Source organism: Caenorhabditis briggsae (assembly GCF_000004555.2).
Source record: "Caenorhabditis briggsae complete genome, chrI, whole genome shotgun sequence".
Taxonomy (NCBI): domain Eukaryota; kingdom Metazoa; phylum Nematoda; class Chromadorea; order Rhabditida; family Rhabditidae; genus Caenorhabditis; species Caenorhabditis briggsae.
Window position 1 is genome coordinate 7,360,469 of NC_013489.2, and position 21,514 is coordinate 7,381,982.

The window sequence follows — 21,514 nt, forward strand, 5'->3', positions numbered from 1 at the left end:
GGGAACGCGTTTCAAAAAGGGGCGTGTCACTTTGCAACCTGCGGCGCGCCCACGTTTTATTGAATAGACAGTATGTCGCGAAATGCTTTGAAATACATTTCGCGACGCTCATGCATTGAATTTCGAGGGCGTGGAAATGCATTTCAATACATATTTTCGCTACATGAATAACCCCATTACATTGATTAAATTTGTTAGATGTCGGCCCAGAAGCTTTATGGATCTCACGTCCCGCTGGCTCCACTTTCTCGAATACTCTTGGGGATTGGTTCTGCAGCGACAGCAATAACCGATCCTCGAAGAGGAGATATGGTAGCAGCGATGGGAGAAACTACAGCAGTCGGGCCTGTGCTGGAAAATATCAGAAGGAGGATGGAGTCGGATAAAATAGGGAAGAAGCTTCTCATGGAAAAGCCCCGCATCTCAAATGAGACAATTGACAGAAAGTGGCTGGCACAGCTACCAGATGGCACCTTGGGTAAACATTACTCAAAGTTAGTTGAAGAATTACTCATACCAAAGATGTATCAAACTTCGAAGCAATAATTCAGTTACAACTGATGCTCCCAAAAGAGTGGGTCAGTATCAAAAAGATTAACTTTAAACATTTCAGTTTCTTGGAACGTTTGAATACATCACCTGATGCTCGACCGACTGTGAAGTATATTGATAATCTGGAACATTTATATGTTATGCAGAGGTAGGAAAACGAACACTTTCAAGCTTATTTTCAGTTTCAGATATCGAGAAACACACGATTTCACTCATATTGCTCTCGAGCAAAAGACTAACATGTTGGGGGAAGTTACAGTGAAATATTTTGAAGGAATTCAGTACGGATTACCAATGTGTGTATCTGTGGTATTTTTGGAGGAGCCAGACTTTTGACAAAGTAATTACAGAAGAATAATGAAAGCTTGCATGATTATTTCAAAATTACAGGAATCGTTCAGAATTTCTGCATAAAAATCTTCCATGGGTTGTTGAACAAGCGAAAACTGCACGGTTTTTCATGGCATTCGACTGGGAAAACCACTTTGAAAGTCAATTATCGGATGTTCAAAAGGAGCTCAATGTGGTCCCATTAATTTAGTGCCATAATTAAACAAAATGTCTCGATGTCAATAAAATTTTGAATATTTTTCAATCATCGTGCATTAACTTTATTCGACTTCTACTCATGCGGCCAAAGATGAATCCCTTTTTTGATAAGGGTCAATGAATTTAGATCCAGCTGGGAAATGCCGCGTAAAATTTTAGAAAACTTCGCTTTTTTTCACATCTGTATCATTCATTCTCACAAAATACGAGTAAAATAAGCATTCAGCTTTTAGAAACCTTCCGACTCAGATGGCACAAATTGGCAGAAAAATTCTGTAAAATGTATGACATACGCAACATCCCAGCGGCGACTTTGCCAAAAGGGACGCCGCGCTTTGCAAAACTGCAAAAATGGGCGGGGCTTCGTAAATCTACACGTCGGAGTGCATTTTGTGGAATTCGGTTTTAGATTCAGCAACCGATTTCAGATTTTTTTTTGAAAACCTAATCTAATTTTTCTTTCAGGCTAATATGACCGAAAGTGACGTCGCAGAATCGATTGGCGACATCGTCAGTCGATTAAATAATGCTCTGGATGATCTCGAAACAAAGAAGAATCAGACTCCAAGTGTTTTAAAGGGTCCAACAGTTTCACAAGAAAGACCTTCAGCACCATACCGGCAAAAAATTGAAAAACTAAGTGCAGAAGTTGTGGATTCTAATCCATACAGTCGCCTGATGGCACTCCAGCGGATGGGAATCGTCCGTGACTACGAACAAATTCGAGATAAAACTGTAGCCGTAGTGGGAGTCGGTGGTGTCGGCAGTGTGGTAGCAGAAATGTTAACAAGGTGTGGAATTGGAAAACTGATTCTTTTTGACTATGACAAAGTCGAAATCGCCAATATGAATCGTCTTTTCTATCAACCCAACCAAGCAGGACTCAGTAAAGTTGAGGCGGCAAGAGACACACTCATGTGAGAACGAACTATTTGATAAGTTTTTAATTAGCCCATGTTTCAGTCATGTTAACCCTGATGTACAAATAGAGGTTCACAATTTCAACATTACAACTATGGACAACTTCGATGTTTTTGTCGGGAGAATCAGGTGAGTTTTCGGCTTCGATTTTTTACAGTTTTATGAAAATATGTTGGTTCAGAAATGGTTCACTGAAAAGCGGAAAGATTGACTTGGTTCTCAGTTGTGTTGACAATTTTGAAGCTCGAATGGCAGTTAACATGGCATGTAATGAAGAAAACCAAATCTGGATGGAATCAGGCGTCAGTGAGAATGCTGTTTCAGGACACATTCAATACATCGAACCAGGGAAGACAGCATGCTTTGCTGTAAGTGCATACCTATTTATTTCAAAAGAAATTTTTAGCTTTCCAGTGTGTTCCACCTCTAGTTGTCGCTTCAAACATTGATGAAAGAACACTGAAACGAGAGGGTGTTTGTGCTGCTTCGTTACCAACAACGATGGCAGTTGTAGCTGGATTCCTAGTGATGAATACTCTCAAGTATCTGCTAAACTTCGGAGAAGTCTCTCACTACGTTGGATACAATGCCTTAGCTGACTTTTTCCCTCGTGAAAGCATCAAGCCGAACCCGTCCTGTGATGATCGTCATTGTCAAATTAGGCAGAAGGAGTACGAAGAGAAAATATCTTCCGAACCGATCACTCTTGACATTCAAGCTCCTGAAGATGAACCGATTATTCACGAAGAAAACGATTGGGGGATCGAGGTTGTCGATTCTGATACTACCGAAGCTCCGTCGTCTTCAGCAGCAACCGAGGTTGCTCCTGGTCTCAAGTTCGCTTATGAGCCAACACAAACTCCTAAGAAGAACAGCTCCGATAACTTGAAATTGTCTCCATCGCAAGCTGTTACGAAAGAGTGGATGGAAAACATCAGAGATGCATTGCTTGAGGAGGATCGACTGAAGAAAGAGCAAAACAAAAGGAAATAATTTTCATATATTTATTTAGTTCTCGCTTTATTTCCTAAATACAATTGACTAGTCTTTTCGCCAAGCCCATAACACTTCTTTTGCCCCGTTCGTTCGAGGGAAACATTTTGGAATCTTTCGAATTTCATGTTTCCCTATCGCCACACTATCCGCATATTAAATTGTTTGTCTGTGATCTAATTCTGCTTTATTTATTTTTCAATAAAGATATTTATATTTAGGTTATGTGTTATTTGTTCCTGTTTCTGTGCTTCAACGTTGAATTATATAAGATACGATACAGATTCATTGCAAAGTGTTTATTGGAACGTAATGATGCGTATTAATTCATACATTTGATGGGAACGAAAGTACCCGTGTTCGGACCAGAGTCAATTATGCGATCTTCCTACTTACAAGTCGTATCGTGAAGGTCCGCCTTCTAACTTGATTTCCTGAGATTCTATCTTCATACAAAGATATTCACCAAGCACTGTACAAACTGTTGTCGAGATTACTTGCAGGATCCACCTGTAAATAAAAACAATAGAAAAATGTTCTTAACGAAAAACGATAATCAGTTAGATTCTTGAATCTAGAAGGTTATATTATTCACTCCGACTTACCGTCAGGGATGTGATTTTACGTTTACGAATTTTACGAAGTTTACGGATTTTAAGGTGTTTTGGTACTCGTAAAATTTTACGAGTGTCGTAAAATTAAATCCGTAAAATTCGTAAAAACTGGATGAGTGTTTCACCATTTTTGTTCAGAATTGACAGTATTCCGGTTCATTGTTATGTTCTTGATCTTGTTTTGAGTTGATTTTATGGTCACATCTCATTTTAAATCACGAATTCGCTTCATTTTCAAAGAATTTTTTCCCAAATTTGGATGCTTTTTTTTCACAATTTAGCATTTTTTAAGGAAAAAGATTAGAAAATTGTTGTAACCCCATAGAAGCATTCGGTTCTACGATTTTCAACATTTGCGGACCATTTGCCAATTGCTTAATAATAAAACTGCAGTTTTTTCCATTTCAATTGAAGATTCAGTTTTTTACGGATTTTACGAATTTTACGAATTTACGAGCTTGTAATTCGTAAAATTTTACGTTTTACGAAATTCGTAAAATAAAAATTTCGCGCACATCCCTGCTTACCATGTGAATTGAGTGGGAAGGGTACGATTGTAGATTGTTACACATATCAAATGAAAGAAGTACACCGTACATGCAAAATCCAAACATTGCTTGGCTCTTTGAACTAAATAAGAAAGAGCAAATGAGACTCCAACCGAAGCAATTAATTGAATAAGCGCCATCGAGCGTTGTGTCTGCAACTATTGAGGTTGTGATTTTTAATTTTTTCGAAACACAACCTGTGTAGAGAAAATCGAAGAGATAAGCGGTTCGTATCCGTAGAAACTACATAGCAACATGACCGACATTTGTGCTGCATAAAAAAATGTTTGCAGACATGTCATTTGGCTTATCAGAAGCACTGGATCCCACACAAACTGGCGGAAAGAAGACATTTTTTATTTTCAGTAGAATTGGTTTCTGAATGTCTCAATTTTAAAGCTTCGAAGACCGTTTCTTTTTATTTATCTCATCTCGAAATTAGACAAGCCAACGTATTTTTCACAATATACGGTGTGCAGCTGCAGACACAAGCAGTCTGCACACATTTTATCTTACGACCAAACTAATTTTTCGAATTCGTGTTTCTCGTAAATTTTTTTAGTTTCCAAAATGTAGTCGGAATACCTTCAAACTTTACAATCACCTGATGTAATTTCTGCAAAGAGTTTCGTTCTTGCACTCTCGCTTTTTTTGTTGTTTTGTTTCTTGCCAAATGCGAACCTTCCGATATGTATGATCCCGAAAATTATTTTTCGTCTTTAATTCTTATTGAAATCGTATCATCTGTGAAATTTAACGTTCGCTTTTCAGACAATGACAGATAAAGAAAACAGTGAATTGGCGAGCGGCTTCGTCGAAGTTACGAAAAAAATCGCGAAGGCACCGAATACTGAAATGCAAGGGATTGTGAGTGCGCTTGTCTTGCCCAAAGGTTCAAAGCTTTTACGATAAGAATTATTTCAGGCACCAGAAGATATTCCGTTCGAAGAAGACATCATTCGAAACTCAACTTCAGTTAACTGTTGGCAAAGATATATTGATCACAAGAGACAAAATAAGTCGCCAGCAAAGCAAGTTTTCTTGGTAAGGACTGTTCTGAAACTTGTAAATTTTAAAAAAAATTCAGATTTATGAACGGGCTCTCGCAATCTTCGAAAGAAGCTACAAACTTTGGTATCACTACCTGAAATATCGGGAAAGCACTATTGTCAACAAATGTCCTACCGAGAATTCATGGAGATCACTCTGTGATACTTACGAAAGATGCCTAATGCGACTGCATAAGGTGTGTTTTCTTTAATTTATTTTCTTCTATTTTATTCTGAATACAGATGCCTCGGATCTGGATTTGCTACTGCGAAGTAATGATAAAACGAGGTTTGATAACTGAGACTCGACGAGTTTTTGATAGAGCACTTCGATCTCTTCCGGTGACTCAGCACATGAGAATTTGGCCTATGTACATCGACTTTCTGACCAGCCACGATCTTCCGGAAACAACTATCCGTGTTTATAGAAGATACCTCAAAATAAATCCTAAAGCTCGCGAAGATTACGTTGAATACTTGATCGAAAGGGACCAAATCGACGAAGCCGCAAAGGAGTTGACGACTCTTGTGAACCAAGATCAAAACGTTTCGGAAAAGGGTCAAACTTCTCATCAACTCTGGACAAAGCTATGTACTTTGATATCGGAGAACCCTGTCAAAATTTTTTCATTAAACGTTGATGCTATCATTCGTCAAGGAATTTATCGTTACACCGATCAAGTGGGATTCTTGTGGTGCTCGCTGGCTAATTATTACAGTAATAACGCCGAATTCGAGAAGGTTAGTTGGTGAAAATTATGAAGGTGGGCGACTTTACAGTCTCGGAAACTAGGGTCTTCCCTAATGTTTTTTCTTTCAATTTTTAATATATATCAAAACATTTCCTAGGCTCGAGATGTCTATGAAGAGGCCATTGCAAAAGTATCCACCGTTCGTGATTTCGCACAGGTGTATGATGCTTACGCAGCTTTTGAAGAAGGAGAAGTGTCGATTATGATGGGACAGATAGAACAAAGCGGAGACCAAGAGGGAGAAGTCGATTTAGAATGGATGTTCCAGAGGTATTAACAAGTTTTATTTCCACTAACAAATATTGTTTTTTAAAGATATCAAAATCTCATGGAGCGTAAAAATGAGTTGATGAACAGTGTTCTTTTGCGACAAAATCCTCACAATGTGGGCGAATGGCTGAATAGAGTGGATATCTACGAAGGAAACTACGATAAGCAGATTGAAACATTCAAAGAAGCAGTGAAGTCAGTGAACCCGAAAATTCAAGTTGGAAAAGTTCGGGATCTTTGGATCGGTTTCGCCAAGCTGTATGAGAGCAACAACGACCTGGATGCCGCTCGTAGAACCTTTGAGACGGCAGTAGTTTCACAGTTTGGAGGTGTAAGCGAGTTGGCAAACGTATGGTGTGCTTATGCTGAAATGGAAATGAAACACAATCGCCCAAGGGCTGCACTAGCTATTATGCAAAGAGCTTGTTCTGTTCCGAGGCCTGGAGAACACGAGAATATGCAATCAGTCCAAGCCAGAGTTCACCGAAGTCCTATCTTGTGGGCCATGTATGCAGACTACGAAGAATGTTGTGGCACCGTTGAGTCGTGTCGTAAAGTCTATGACAAAATGATAGAACTGCGCGTAGCATCACCACAAATGATAATGAACTACGCCGTCTTCCTCGAGGAGAATGAATATTTCGAGCTTGCTTTCCAGGCATACGAGAAGGGGATTGCATTGTTCAAATGGCCAAGTGTCTTCGATATTTGGAACACTTATCTTGTCAAATTCATAAAAAGATATGGTGGTAAAAAGCTGGAAAGAGCTCGAGATCTATTTGAACAGTGCCTCGAGAACTGCCCGCCGACTCATTCCAAATGCATGTTATTCTTATTTATCGGCTTCAAAACATTCTTATCATTTCAGATATATTTCTTCTGTATGCCAAACTCGAAGAAGAACATGGACTTGCTCGTCACGCTCTGTCAATTTACAACAGAGCAACTTCTGGAGTGGACCGTTCTGACATGCATTTGGTATTTTTTAGTTATGTCTGAAACTTCAACGCAGATTTTTTTGCAGATGTATAATATCTACATCAAAAAGGTTCAAGAAATGTATGGAATTGCTCAGTGTCGTCCTATTTTCGAGCGCGCAATTTCGGAACTACCAGAAGACAAATCTCGATCAATGAGCTTGCGCTATGCACAGTTAGAGACAACTGTCGGAGAAATCGACCGAGCAAGAGCAATATATGCACACGCAGCAGAAATCTCGGATCCAAAGGTTCATGTTAAATTTTGGGATACCTGGAAGAACTTTGAAGTTGCCCACGGAAATGAAGCTACTGTTCGTGATATGCTCCGCGTTCGTCGCTCCGTTGAAGCATCTTACAATGTTAACGTCACACTGACATCCGTGCAGATGCGTGTGGATGCTGAACGAAAAGCACAAGAAACGACAAGTGGATCTGCTAATCCTATGGAGTCTCTTGACCAACAAGCACATGTGTCATCTGATGGAGGTACAGTCACACAATTATCCATGAACAAGGGTAATATCTCATTCGTCCGCGGAGCTAGCAAAACAGTTCAACAAGATACGACTGAAAATCCCGATGAGATTGATTTGGATGACGACGAGGAAGATGAGGACGAAGGAAAGGAAGGAGAGGACATGGACATTCAAACTAAGACGGTGCCTGCTCAAATTTTCGGTTCCTTGAAGCTTGCTGATGAAAGCGATGCCTGATTTTCAACTGATCTTAATTTTTGTTTCAAATTTTGATTGAACTTATTTCAATAAATTATACATGTTCTAAATATACGTTGACTATTTCCAGCACATTTATTGTACCTGTGGTTTGTAAAGCTTCTCTGTGTTCTTCTAACACTCTGTTACCTTGGTTTTATAAGTTCAGTGGGTTGCATGGGTTTCGCTTGTTGTTTAAGATACGATGAACAGTGAAGAAGATGATTTATATGCATTGGCTCTTGGCGAAGAGTATATCCCAACAGGAGCATCAACCTCGATGATGAACGCGCCTTCTCATTCTCAGCCAGAAAAGCGAACGACACCTGAACCGTCTTCTACCGATGCTCATGTTCATGCAGCGCTCTTTCGTAAACTTTTGATAGGAGCCCGAAGTCAAATTAAGAAACTAACGGATAAAAATGCGGAACTGCAAAAAAAGTCGGTGATAAACTATTTTCAGACCATATTCTTACCGAATATTTCGGAATTTCAGACTACAAAACGCGATCGAGTCCAGTGGAGTTGTCATTTGTCCAAACTGTACTCATCATTTCAAAGATCGGCAGTGTCCGTTGCGACCGCGAGCGATGAAGGTATATTTAGGCTGACACTATCAATCAATACATAACTTTTCCAGAAAATGAGAGCTCGCAGCACCGTGGAGTTGGAATTCAATAATCTTGAAGATATGGAAACTTGGCTCTATTTGAATCAGTTAGAAACAAACAACGATGGAATGCCGACTGTTATGCCTGTAAAAAAACCACTTGTGGCTGAACCTTCGCTGAAAGATGTAGGGAGTTTAATTCATGGGCATTTTGAAAATAAGAAAAAACAAGGAACGGAGAGAAAATCTGAGAATTTGCGAAGAAAAGAACGAGAAAATAATGAAAGAAGATCCAACGACAAGCATGCCAATGATAGTAACGATCGCAAGAATGACCGCACGAGAAAGGATAAAGATTATGAAGAAAGGAAGCGAAGGAATTCGAAAGAAGCATCTCAAAAGTCACACTCACGGATATCGAAATCTAGTGAACGGAAAAGCAATACAGCTGATGACAGGAAACCATCTCACAGTCATAGAACCAGCGAGAGAACTGTTGAGAGGCCTGAAAATCACAAAAGAAAACGGTCGACAGGTGATGCAGAAGTTCCAGATTCCAAAATTCGGAAGAAAGCTTTGGAAGACAGACTACGATTTCCCTCTCAAACTGTTGATTCACCTAATGCATTCGATTCAATCCAAGAGCGTTCGAGGCTTTCTAATAAAACTTCGCCAAACAGAGAAAACGCATCCTCTGAGAAGACAACATCGTCAAGGAAACCGATTGTGTGGGACACTTCGAAATCTGCCGCCAAGAAAAACGAATCGAATACCATCGAGTCCAGAAGCTCTTTACCGTTTGAATTCAAAGTGAAATCCGCCGATAAGAACGCTAGAGTTTGTTCGATTCCATCCAAAGCTGTAGATCAGATTGCTCTGACTTTGAAAGCTGCTACAAAATCATCTGCTCCGACTTCCAATACATCTGAAAGCAGCACGTCGAATGGGACAATACCTGAACAAAAATACAAGTTTGTGCCTACTTCAAAGAAACGTCTCTCTTCAGCTCCGGATCAAAAAGAGAACGAACAAATCGTGGCAGATCCTAAAATGTCTAGTATTCAAAAGACAGACCCTGAACTTGTTCCAATTTTAAAAAACGAAGTCTCGATAAAAAGCGATACAAAACCTGTTCAGGAAACAAGTAGTTGGAAACTAATTCCTGTTAAACAGACCGCTGCGGTTCGCGATCATATTGCTATGCGAGCACATGAACGTCAAATCGCTCAGTTGAAGTGGTCAGGGAATATGATAGTTTTGCCTACAGTATCCAAGAATGGTAATCGTATTTCTCCAAGTCTTCAAAGCACATCCTTTTCTTACAGATTGCTCATCGTCTGCACAATCAATTGAAACTACAAGTTCCGAATCGGGTAATAGTAAACAAAATGCTAGGGAAGCATTGAAGAACTATGGGCTATCAGCAGGTTTGATTTATAAGCTACTACTGCCTCAACTAATTTGTTTGTTCAGAAGGAATTGCGATGCTTCAAAAGTGGAAGAAAACTGAGAAGCAATCGAATCGAGCGAGACTAAAATTGAAGAGTTTGTTGAAAAAAGTGTGTGAATATCTCGAAGTTCGTTGTCATTCGATTTAATAAAATTAAATTTCAGCAAAGTGCGACTCCACAACAAATCAGTCAGATATTTCGATAAAAACTGTTCAAGCCAGAAATTTAGCCGACATTCCTATCGTATCGAATGATTTCGACGAACCGGACAATAGAAAAAATACGACTGAGGATGATGATGGACTTGATGAATTCTTCCCGGATCTAGCAAAAACCCGTCAACGAGTTCCTTCTGCTACGAATGCAGAGTTTGCATGTCGACCATGTTCTACAGGAAGCTTCTGTTCAATGGTAGATCGAGAAGAGGTCGAGCTACAGCACCTAATACGACAAGATTCCGCAGTACCTCCTAACGGCGACTTCCTCATGAATGCGGAAGGTCCATCCCATAACCAAACTCTCACTCAGCAAAATACAGAAAACTCAAAAGAAGAAGAAGAAGAGGATGGAAACTCGAAAATCGACGAATCAAGTCAAAATAGTGACTGGAAAGAGTTTTGTTTGGAAGATTTGGAAGAAGAATTAGACGATACTATGCGAGAACAGAGGCTTTCCGAAATAGATTATCTAGAAAATAGTCTAGAAGAAAGCGATGAGGAGAAAGAAGGTTGGCTGGATCTCGAGCAAGAAAATTTGACTGATGATGAAGAGTCATCGGAGATTCCACAAAGCAATTTGCATGACAACGTGGACGAGGTTCCTGGGGAATCTGAGCACAGGTGCTCAGATTCGAACGCTCTGGAAATGAAGAGCGAGTTCCGTCTATCAGATGACGAAGATACTCAATCACCGCTGACGTCAACTCCAAGAAGAGAAAGTGCACCATTTGGTAATATAATCACGGTACTGAATTTTTAATTTTGGTTGAAAAGTTTTTGTAGATGTTGGTGTCCCTGATGAGGTCGAGCAGGATGACGTGGATGAGCCACGACGACCGAGAGATGACAGTTTTATAGATGAGTTGGATTGGAATTACGGTATGGACGATGAAGACGACGGAGACAGTAAGAAATCAGATGAAGATGAAGGAGCAGAAACACTAATGCAAGGTATGCTTAAAATGAGGTTATTACATTGGTACAAAACATCGGAGCTGTGTAATAGAAAAACTTGTAGGTGTGACCGACGGTTTACGTAACGAAATCATCATAACCTAAATTTTTCAGTCTTTTTTTTCGACTAACAAGGGAACCACAACACCTCGTCAGTTTGGATTTTGATAAAATTTTCAGGATATGTCAAAGATAGGCTATCTAGACATCCCTGAAATTTTTAGAACACGCTCGCCAGTTTCAGCCGAGATATTTCAGTCCGAAGTTTTAGTACTGAAATCCGTTGATTTGCATGCTTTACCACACATTCCATCACCGAAATCCCTATGAGAGAAGCTTAGAGAGAGGCGAAGATGTAACCGCTTTTTGAATCAGTGGAAATGTCGACAGCGTGGTGTCGGGGATGTGGGGTGCGCCAGTAGGCACATGGCTGTAATAATAATATTTATTTGCAATGCATGGGAGGAAATCGATAGATAATTTGGCAAGAAATGGGACCTGTACAAATAAAAAAGTAAAATGACCAGACGGACCGACTAGAGTCCTGTAGGTCAAGTGGGAGGGATCAGAATATCACAAGGAATCGCTCCTACTCGCTTAGCAAACGCCACCGGACTGAGCTTAGAATTTATCACCTTACATACACGGTTCCACATAGACAAGTTTCTGTGAAGGTAGCAGTCAAAGTATTGACCGTTGATTTTGAACAAATACGGGGCTCTGTTAGAATGGCTGGGAAGAATGTAGGACAAAAATTTGGAACGCTTCACGAATTTGCGTGTCATCCTTGTAAGTTCGGACCCACTCGTGATTTTTTCTTTTTTTTTGTTTTCTTATTTCGCGGCGTTTTAGGATCCCTCTGACGAATGCTTCAAATTTTTATCAATTGAAAAGAGTAGAAACAATAGTTAGAAAAAAAAGTTTTTCAAAAAATTTTGAAGTCCTCAATCACTGCAATGTAAGTAGTAGTTTTGAAGCGCTGTTTTCACACCTATACGGACCATGATTAAAAAATGAAAAATTTAAAATCAAGAAATAGGTTATCTATTGATTGTATAATAATATTTGCAAACAATTATCACTACTTTTTGAAGAAAATTTTCCAAACTGAAAAATGTTCGATAAAATCAGCTACCCAAATGGTAGACGAAATTCTCAAATTTCTTCAAAAAAAAATTTTTTCTGAAAATGTCTGAAATATGATATTACACATAATTCTAAGTATAACACAACAAATTTCATGTTCTGGAACCTTCTGGGAGCAGAGAAAATCGCCTTTGAATATCGCTGTTTTTACACTGAAAATGCGATTTTTGGTACTGAAACCGATATAACTCGGCTGAAAATGGCGAGCGTGTTCTAAAGTTTTCAGGGATGTCTAGATAGGCTATCCTTGACATATCCTGAAAATTTCACCAAAATCCAAACTGACGAGGTGTTGTGGTTCCCTTGTAAATACTATCGCTTCTCGACAAGTTTTGTGTTGAAAACTTCCAAACAAGTTGGAAAATAGAAAATTTTAAAATTGGGTGGAAAACGAACGAAAATCTGGAGAAACAAAACAAATTCAAAAATATTCGCTAACTATGGTAGTTCGACCGTCTGATTTTCTTTTTTTTCTCTTTTTTTTGCCACCTGATTTTTTTTCTCTTCCACAGCTGCGATTTTTGCATACCAATATAATATATACAAGAGGTAATTTGCGGTATATACACAATAATTTATTGGATCATTCAAATATTGAACACTTAAAATCATCAATTTTTCACTGGAATTTAATGTTTTCCTCTTTTGATCAAAGAGTCCAATGGAATATTTCCACCTCCATTTGCACATCTGCTGCAAACACAAGTAGGTCGTCCGCGTCGTTTTTCACAGTAACCTGTTCCGCAATTCTGAAAAATAAACAGTTTCGAACAGACTGAAAATAATCGGAACATGTTTTTCACCTGCATACTGCAACTGGTTATACAGAGACCACGAGCAGCTTTGTCAAGTACTGGAACGTCCATTCTAGCACATGTGCTAAAGTCGATTCCAGCAGAGATATGAGACACGCATAGGAATGTGAAGAGCAGGAAACGAAATAGCATTTTAATTTCGATTTGTTCACTGATGACTAGTCTGCAGCTCCATTTTTATAGTAAAATATGAGACTATTCTGGGCGGGATTTTAGTGATTTTTGATAACAGAAGACCGCATGCTCGTCTGTTTTTTGTTGGGGTGTTTATTGACTCATGTAGCAGGTGTTACGAATTTGGGAAAAAAAACTAATACGTACGAGATGAAAAGGTCACATTTCATTGAGCAAACAAACATGAATACTGCAATTATCCATCGGTTAATGTGGGAGCTTTGACTTCAAAAAATCGAGCGAAACTTCATCGATACTTCCTGGTGAACAACCATCACAAAAACATTTCGGATGTGAATCAACCTTCTTGCATGTTCCTCCAGCGCATTTCTGAACTTTTATCATATATTAAAGGTGATACAGCTTCAATAGCTTCGTAGAATAGACCTGGTTAGTACAGCTTGCAGTGCACAACCCTTGTGCGATCTTCTGAAGAACTGGGACATCCATTGTAGAACATGCTGATGTTAGCGCTAAAAGAATGCCAAGAAGTACGATTCTACAGCAGAGAAGCATTGCAATATGTGTTCTGCAACAATCTCCAAGACCCGGAAACGCGGTTCACTTTTATGCGCTTCTCTTTCTAACTTCACCCATAACTATTCTGCATTTTTCTTGCCGGTTATCGTTTTGTTCAACTTGAAACTTTCTAGAAAGAAAAAGAACGTTGCGTCGTCCAATCCTCTCATTTTTGGTCTGAAATTGAACGAACGCCTGATTATGAGGTCGGGCATGAATGTGTCATAGGATTCAGATAGATTTGAAAAGTGTTTGTTTATACATTAATCTCTACTTTTGTTTGCAGGCGAAGGCGTAGGAGAAACAACGGATGCAACCGAAAATCAAGGAAATGGTGATCAAATAGAAGAGGGAGAAATATCAGAAGAGGAAGAAGAAATAGAACAGAATGTTCCAGTCAAGGAAACGAAGAAGCCAATGAGGGAAAGAATCAAATATGTTCGGGAGGAGGCTGTTCCGGAGAGGCAGGTACGGTAGTTATACTTCTCTTCCACTGAACAACCAAATAATTTAAGGAAAAAAGAAGAAGTCCAGACCGCAAGTATCGCGATAGCCGTCACCAATCGCGACCCGAAAGGGAACGATCCAGAAGATCACCACGAAGACGACGAAGCTCAGATGAAAATAGAGAACGCAGTAAGAAGCGGGATGAAAGACCAGATACGCACCGATCTCTATTGAAACGCAGAAACTGATTGGAACTAATGCATTATCTATATATGTTTTTTATTTTATTTAAAGTTGCTCAATTTTATTTGTACTTCATTTGATCTCATTAAAATGCTTTTGGAGAAGAACTATGAACTGATAAGTGATTAGAGAATCACATGCATTTCTATGATTCTCACTATTACTCATCGTTTTGAACATCGAAACAATTTCAAAATAATCTTCTTCTAATTGAATAGCTTTCTAGGGTGATTCATAGAAGAGAGATACATTATTAATCACCGTACGAAATAGGTTATTATAAAAAAAAGAACTATGTGAGAAAAAAAAACATACGATGGAAATCTGAGAGTGGGGGATGAATGGCCCGTACGAAAAAAAGGTATTAACTCTTATTAGATGGAGAATTAAAGACACTTATAGTTGAGTGAGATGTCTTGACCCGACCAAACTTCAACGGGTTGTCGCGAGAATCCATTCGGGCAATTGCAGAACATCATTGCGGTCGAAACGTCTTGCACGCTGTCACCTGAAAAAAAAGAAATGGAATTCGGAAGTTGATTGGTGTTGGAAGAGAGCACACACGATTGGAAGGGGTTTTCGTGATAAGTAGAGATAATTGAAAGCGAGGAGGTACTCGCTTAAATGACAATTGTTGTGACATCTCTCTGATGCAAGATGCCTCAGCAAAATGACAAATAATCGGAGGGGAGCACATCCTCAGACTTGATGAGTCATTTCGGCTTTCCGAGGGCACAAGATGATCGATCATAAAAGTTAGAAGGGGATGAATGAACAGAGAACTCATTTCCGGCATTTTCTAATGGGGAACGTTAAAATTAAATAAAGCAGAGTGACATGAGCAATGAAGAGAATTACGGATGGAGAGGTTCGGTAATTCATAAATAAACATATCGTATTCCCTTCAATAGAAGTCCACCCAACCATAAAGTTATATCTCAATTATCTCGTTTCCTATAAAAGATATCAAAAATGTTGGTGATATTCTGATAAAAATGTTGTAAGTTGATGAATTTTTGATATCTTTTACATGAATCGAGTTGGATTCTATTAGAGGAAATACGGTGGATAACGGTTTTGAGCTAACATAAAAGGTTCAAGACATTCTTTATGTTCTGAGTATCTGGATTTATCGTTTGATTCACAGTGGTACGTTTGATTCACAGTGGTACAGTAGCCCTCCCACTCTTTTCTATGTTTATACCGGTGCAGTAAAAAACGTACCAGACGCTTGGGCTGCTCCAATAACTCTAACATTTACATCATGGCGTTTGCACACAGTTGATATATTCTCCAAACTGCAGAATCGCAAGGTGACGTGCTAGAATAACCGATTGATAAGATTGTCGGGTCAAATGGCACTTACGTAATCGACCTTGACAACATTGGAATCTGATTCAAAATCACAAGTAGAATCACCTGGGCACGAGCAAAGTGTGGAATTCTGAAGTTCTGGAGTCGCATTCAAATCGTAGATTTCGTGCTGAAATTAGAAATTAATTAAAAATTGGAGCATGAAGTTCAATGATTCTTACAGTTAAAATTTCATCGTAAACTGGTGGAGCAGCACCACTTCCAAATCCAGAAGACTCCTCGGCATCTGGTTCCAAAAGTGGATATGTTGAAATTGTGGCTCCACATGGATTGATTCTTTTACATGGACTCAAAGCTGGTTTTACCTGAATTTGTTTTTTTTTTTGAGAGGGTCTGATCTCTGGTTCACATTTTTCTGTTGTTGTTTTCTAAGTCATTGGTTCCTCAGAGGCGTTTGGACCTTAGTTTCTTCATCGTGATTCCTTCCACGGAAAAGGTACTAGGATAAGCTAGATAATGATTTGTCTTTGACTAACGGAATAAACTGTATGCGGCTCAAATGATTTCTAGTCCAAAAACTTGATATTAAAACTTGTAAGCAATTTTTCAAAAACCCATTTTATCAGATCGTATTTTGAAACCAACCTCGACATCAGATTCATCAGAAGCGAAAACGACAACAATGGTAGAAAACAGAGAAAATAGAAAAGTGGAGCAGTGGAGAAGACGCATGATGATAAGTGTTTGAGAATAGGAGTGGGTCCGCACGCGGGATTGATAAAGAGCAGGGCGAGAGCAAGACTCCACGATTCCAATGCTGCGTCTCTCTTTGTCTCTTCTGGAGGGCACAGCAGGTGACTCCGCCCATTTCTCTTCAGGAGTCAGTTGAGATCAAGACGATGAGTAGATAGAGAGAACGGAAATCGGAGAGAAAGAAAACACATGTCAAATACATAAAAACAGTGAAGGTGGTGGATGAAAAGAAATAAGACTGAGAAGCAGCGGAGAATGAATAGGTTAATGCTGGCGGAAACTGTGCACATCTGGACACAGGAAGATTTAATCCCTTCCAAAATAACTCAATTTACGATCGGTCAATCGGAATGATGCAATGGGAACCAGGTGACACTATAATTGGAGCCACATTGCAGTGATTTTTCAATTGAGGATTCTAGAACCTCGGACGATGTGGGAATAGTTTAAAGGATCCTTGACATCTGAAAAACAAATTTTCTGACAATGAGTACTGGAGAAAAGCAACCAAGAAGATTAAAAAGCTTATGATACATGTTCTACAGAACAACGTTCTTCAAAAGAAATTTCCAGTGTTTGAAAATCGTTCTTTAATCAGCAGCTCATACAAATGTTAAAATGTTAAAATAATTGAATCATTTCAAAATCCAATTACTAGAGACTATACAGTCATTAACTAGGAAGATGTATTAATTCAAATGATCCTACGTCCACCCATGTTTAGGGTCATAACTTGAGAGCTGTTAGAGGAATCGGTCTAATATTTTGAAAATCGGATTCGAAACAACAAATTAAATCTAGTGGACAATTTTTGTGATGAAACCTTGAAAACTACCCGAGTTATCTGGAAAAGTCGGAAATATGCGAAGACGGAGGTGTCCAATTTTGATTCTGTACAACTAAAATCACTATAAAAAGCTGTTGTCATTACGTTGTTCTCTTTCTTTGAGTTTCTATCATGTCATGGGATCTTTTGCCGACTGATGCTGGAAAAGCTTCAATCGGGGCAGTTGGAGCAGCTGGACCAAAAAGCTATCAGAAAGTTATCATGCGAAAATGAACGAAAAAAAAAACAGGATCAGCTCAAATTCTTCCCGCAAGATCCCAATGTTTTAAACTCTTTGAAGTCGTGTAATGGTATCAACGAGGAGCTGAAACTTGAAGTCATCAAGTGGATGAGTTAGAGATGTCTCAAAGATGATCCAGGCATCAAAAGAGCAATCATGGTCCCAACTCCGACACATACCGACGATCACGTACGTTGTCTCAACTTCTTTCAAAAGTGCATCGGATCTAACTGGGGGAAGGTGTGAAAGTTTAACATGATCTACCAAAATAACCTTAGCATGGATGTTTTTCATTCTAAAAAAGTATCTAACAAAATTATCACCGTTTATACCACTAAAATTTTATTAGTTGACAAATTTCGAGTATATTTTATAGGAACCGAGATAATTGCCCAATAAATAAAAGAACAGATGGTGCGCCTTCGGCGCGATTCAACCTAGTTTTTACTCGTTCGTCCTTAGTTTTTCCCTTTTTTAATGGGTTACGTAGATCTACTTTCAATTTCCGAGTTTATTAAACTTTTCACACGTTACGCAATAAATCTTTAAATCAATCAATGTTAAGTCACGCCCCTACCTCTGTCCACATTGAAAAATTCCACGTATTGAAAAAAAACTATCCTTTGTGAAATCCCACTTTTTGAATTAGTTTGATAATTTTCGCTAGCACTTTTTGACTGCCCTGAAGCTCCCTGCGTAAGCTGTTTATTGTTTCATTTGCCTTTTTTCTTTCGATTGGTCGGATGCGAAAAAAGTTACAAAAGGCCCTCAGGGTCGCCATGTTTGGTGGTTCATGGCTAGGTGAATTCATTTTCACTGAACGTCCCCCTTTTGCAAAAGACTCAATCAGAGAAAAAAGAAACAAATGAACAAAAACAATAAATAGCGATCGTATAACTTTTTAGCAGTGAAAAAGAACTATTGAAAATTAGAAAACTGTCTCCTCGGAGACAGGGGTTTTGTGTTGGTGTTTTCCCCCAGTGAAAACCCATTTTCCCTTTCATGTACTGAGCCTCTACGTGGCGAAAGGGATCAACAGACGAAAGTCTGGCTAATCAGTACACTTTTGAAACTTGTCATTTTTCATAATTTTTGTTGATATGTTCAGGAAATATCTATATTTGAAATTATTTTTTTTTCAATAAATCCCTTTTTTACTTCTTCCATTTTATTTTTCTCTTTTCCAAGCCCGATTCAAAGAAGGAAGAATCAAAATTGGACACCTCCGTCTTCGCTGGAGCTCGTGATCTCCTGGTCTTTGGAGTGGACGTATAAACTTGCAACGGATGCAAAACGCATATTTTCAGACTTTTCCAGATAGCTCGACTAGTTTTCACGTTTCATTACAAAAATTGTCCACTAGATGTAATTTGTTGTACGCACTGTATTACAGGGGCCCTTCTACTTTTCCAATACCCTCTCGGACGCTCTTCTATTGGAGGGGCCCTTCTATTAAAGGTGAACTTCATATACAGGTTTTACGGTACATTCAGGCAGGACGCTAAAGATTGACAGGAAAATATATCATCAATACTTGTTTTGTTATAACGCAGCGAGAATTTAATTTGTTACACAGCTCTATTGCTGGTACAGTATTCCAACATCTGTACGTTTTTCATACCTCTATTCTTTCTTCCGACCTTTAAACTAGAACAGAGCCGAATATTCACCCCTGGTCTAAACTTTGTCTCATTTTAATTTGTATGATAGTGACATTTGGTTTGAAACACAATTAACACAATAAAACAATTCATTGAGCAATCTGAATTATAAACCGGTAAAAACTGTTACTGTTCAAAATTGTTTAATATTCTCTGAAATTGATCTTCCCGATCATAACAATGTCGGGAAGAAAAGCGCAATAGTGTGTCTTAATCGAGTACCAACAAAAAACAAAAATCTGTGTGTGTGTGTTCTTTATGTTTTTAGATCGTTTCCTTTGCTCTTCGACTTTGTTCCAAACGTTTTTTTTCGTTTCAATTTTTGATGGTAATAAATCATTTGACAATTATCAATTCTTAACCCCTTTTTAATCGTCTTTTCTATGGTAGAGAAGCTTTGAAACATTTAGAATATTCCTGTTATTGATTGACAGTTTCTGAAAAAGGTGACTTCATTTTTGATACGTCTCAAATGAACTCCATCTTCCTCTCATGCTTCCTCAAATAAAAATCATTCGGTTTTGAAACAACGATTTTAAAAATGTACATACTGTTAATCCATTTTTTCTACTCATTTTTGTGGTTAAACCATTCAAAACACTGTATCAATAGCACTTTTTTACTTTGAACGCTATCAACTTGACAACTGATAAAAAACTTCGCATTCATTTGAGATTGTATATATTTTTTTAGATATTTGAAGAATTTCGAAGAAAATAGTACAAAAATGGTAGTAAATTTCAATGTAATCATGAGCACAGGAGCACAGATTGATAAAACAGTGAAATGGTCTGTGTGTCCTATTCCATCATCAATTGTTATCGCCTCACACTTTCCGGCCACAGTAACTTCAATTCTCTCACCTTTTTCCAATTTCCTGTTACTGTTCGATTATTTGAATGTAACATACGAAAAATAGTTCAATTTTTATCATCTTTTTTTAATTTGAATCATTTTCCAGATTCTAAACTCTTCTACCATCTGATTAGTAATTCCAGGATGCGACGCGTCAGGTGAGTTCCAAATAGTTCCCGTTCCGTTAGAGTATCGTGCTCATTCTCTCTTCTCCCACTCCTGGCTCCTTTTCTCCAAATCCGGTGAGCAAACGAGTGGAGAAGAGGGTATTGTGGAAGGAAGAAGAAGCCGCGATAATTCGCTCTGGGACTCTACAGAGAGTTCAAACAATTTCGCACTTTCTGCTGCTTTTCAAAAGAAATCAAAAGTTTTGATTTGTATTTTTGTTCCTCCGTTCAGAAACCACTCATTTCTTTACAACGACGGACCTATGGGACGATTTGCCCAACAGGAGAGTCCGTCATCATCAGACAAGCCAAATAGAAATAAAAAAGAATCGGTACGTTTTTTTTCTTTTCCAGTCATGATTCGAAAATTGCGAAAAGTAAATTCATAAGTCCTCTAGTTGATTCATTCTAAAAAATACAGTTCAGCTTCCACAGTTCCCGTAAAACCTGTAATAGAAGCTCTCACACTGTCAACTTTGAGCTCAATTATCGCAATTCCTATGCAAGATAATAAGAATCTGTCAACTGACAAAAAACTTCTGACATGATGACTAACAATTTATCAGTTGGCAACTTTTTATATCTTTGACAAGGACCGAGATAAATTGGCTCAAAGTTGAAATTTAGGAACCCTCCTATTACAGGTTTTACGGTATAGGTCAACATAAAACTTTAAATATTTGTTTTGTTATTTGTGATTTTTTGATTCTTGATGAGCTCTTGAACTTGTTCTTAATGTACGGTAATTTGTTTAAGATTAAAAAAGGAACAAAACAGTGCTACGGAAATGACGTCACTTCAGTATTTTTTCTAAAAATAGCAAACAGTAATATATTCACATGTGACAGTCAAGTTAATTGTATTCCAAAATCTTTGACCAGTTCTGTTGAACAAATCTAAACAAAACCACATATCGTTTTTCAGTGCACCTAAAACTATATTGACTCAAACTGTACAGTCGACAAAAGCAGAAGACAATTGAGTTATAGGAAAAAATGATGATAAGGAAGTAGTGTTGACACAACATACAATCACTGATTATTGTTCAACACTAGACACGGTTTCAGGTACATTTCCAATCAGACAGCTTTGACGATGAAATCTCGAATTCGCCGTCTTCATCATGCTCAACTGTCGGGGATTTGCCCAATTTAAAGTAGGTATTTTAAAATATTTCTT

At 38.4% G+C, this 21,514-nt stretch overlaps 8 protein-coding genes across 8 annotated transcripts; 5 read left to right on the plus strand and 3 right to left on the minus strand.

Moving 5' to 3' along the window:
* Positions 1–198: 198 nt before the first annotated feature.
* Cbr-coq-4.1 lies at positions 199–888 on the plus strand (the record flags this gene model as incomplete). The annotated part of the gene is made up of 3 exons (XM_002646225.2): positions 199–494; positions 614–700; positions 741–888. 3 exons carry the CDS (start codon positions 199–201, stop codon positions 886–888), a joined length of 531 nt encoding a protein of 176 aa, XP_002646271.2.
* A 684-nt stretch (positions 889–1,572) lies between these two features.
* CBG11977 lies at positions 1,573–3,015 on the plus strand (the record flags this gene model as incomplete). Its single annotated transcript, XM_002646226.2, has 4 exons — positions 1,573–2,018; positions 2,065–2,151; positions 2,204–2,390; positions 2,437–3,015. The coding sequence occupies 4 exons, from the start codon at positions 1,573–1,575 to the stop codon at positions 3,013–3,015; spliced, it is 1,299 nt and encodes a 432-aa protein (XP_002646272.2).
* Positions 3,016–3,407: 392 nt separating this feature from the next.
* CBG11978 lies at positions 3,408–4,530 on the minus strand (the record flags this gene model as incomplete). The annotated part of the gene is made up of 3 exons (XM_002646227.2): positions 3,408–3,525; positions 4,157–4,329; positions 4,375–4,530. The coding sequence occupies 3 exons, from the start codon at positions 4,528–4,530 to the stop codon at positions 3,408–3,410; spliced, it is 447 nt and encodes a 148-aa protein (XP_002646273.2).
* Positions 4,531–4,951: 421 nt separating this feature from the next.
* On the plus strand, positions 4,952–7,941 carry CBG11979 (the record flags this gene model as incomplete). The annotated part of the gene is made up of 6 exons (XM_045237265.1): positions 4,952–5,050; positions 5,102–5,221; positions 5,265–5,423; positions 5,470–5,967; positions 6,076–6,248; positions 6,294–7,941. The coding sequence occupies 6 exons, from the start codon at positions 4,952–4,954 to the stop codon at positions 7,939–7,941; spliced, it is 2,697 nt and encodes an 898-aa protein (XP_045094719.1).
* Positions 7,942–8,146: 205 nt separating this feature from the next.
* On the plus strand, positions 8,147–14,523 carry CBG11980 (the record flags this gene model as incomplete). The annotated part of the gene is made up of 9 exons (XM_045237271.1): positions 8,147–8,382; positions 8,438–8,537; positions 8,582–9,830; positions 9,877–9,978; positions 10,025–10,114; positions 10,166–10,951; positions 11,004–11,171; positions 14,115–14,296; positions 14,344–14,523. 9 exons carry the CDS (start codon positions 8,147–8,149, stop codon positions 14,521–14,523), a joined length of 3,093 nt encoding a protein of 1,030 aa, XP_045094720.1.
* On the minus strand, positions 12,950–13,267 carry Cbr-abf-2 (the record flags this gene model as incomplete). The annotated part of the gene is made up of 2 exons (XM_002646230.1): positions 12,950–13,069; positions 13,124–13,267. The coding sequence occupies 2 exons, from the start codon at positions 13,265–13,267 to the stop codon at positions 12,950–12,952; spliced, it is 264 nt and encodes an 87-aa protein (XP_002646276.1).
* Positions 14,524–14,904: 381 nt separating the features above from the next.
* On the minus strand, positions 14,905–16,564 carry CBG11982 (the record flags this gene model as incomplete). The annotated part of the gene is made up of 5 exons (XM_002646231.1): positions 14,905–15,026; positions 15,743–15,839; positions 15,885–16,001; positions 16,054–16,197; positions 16,478–16,564. The coding sequence occupies 5 exons, from the start codon at positions 16,562–16,564 to the stop codon at positions 14,905–14,907; spliced, it is 567 nt and encodes a 188-aa protein (XP_002646277.1).
* A 4,034-nt stretch (positions 16,565–20,598) lies between these two features.
* Positions 20,599–21,495, plus strand: CBG26581 (the record flags this gene model as incomplete). The annotated part of the gene is made up of 2 exons (XM_045237282.1): positions 20,599–20,667; positions 21,403–21,495. The coding sequence occupies 2 exons, from the start codon at positions 20,599–20,601 to the stop codon at positions 21,493–21,495; spliced, it is 162 nt and encodes a 53-aa protein (XP_045099232.1).
* Between the last annotated feature and the right edge of the window lie 19 nt (positions 21,496–21,514).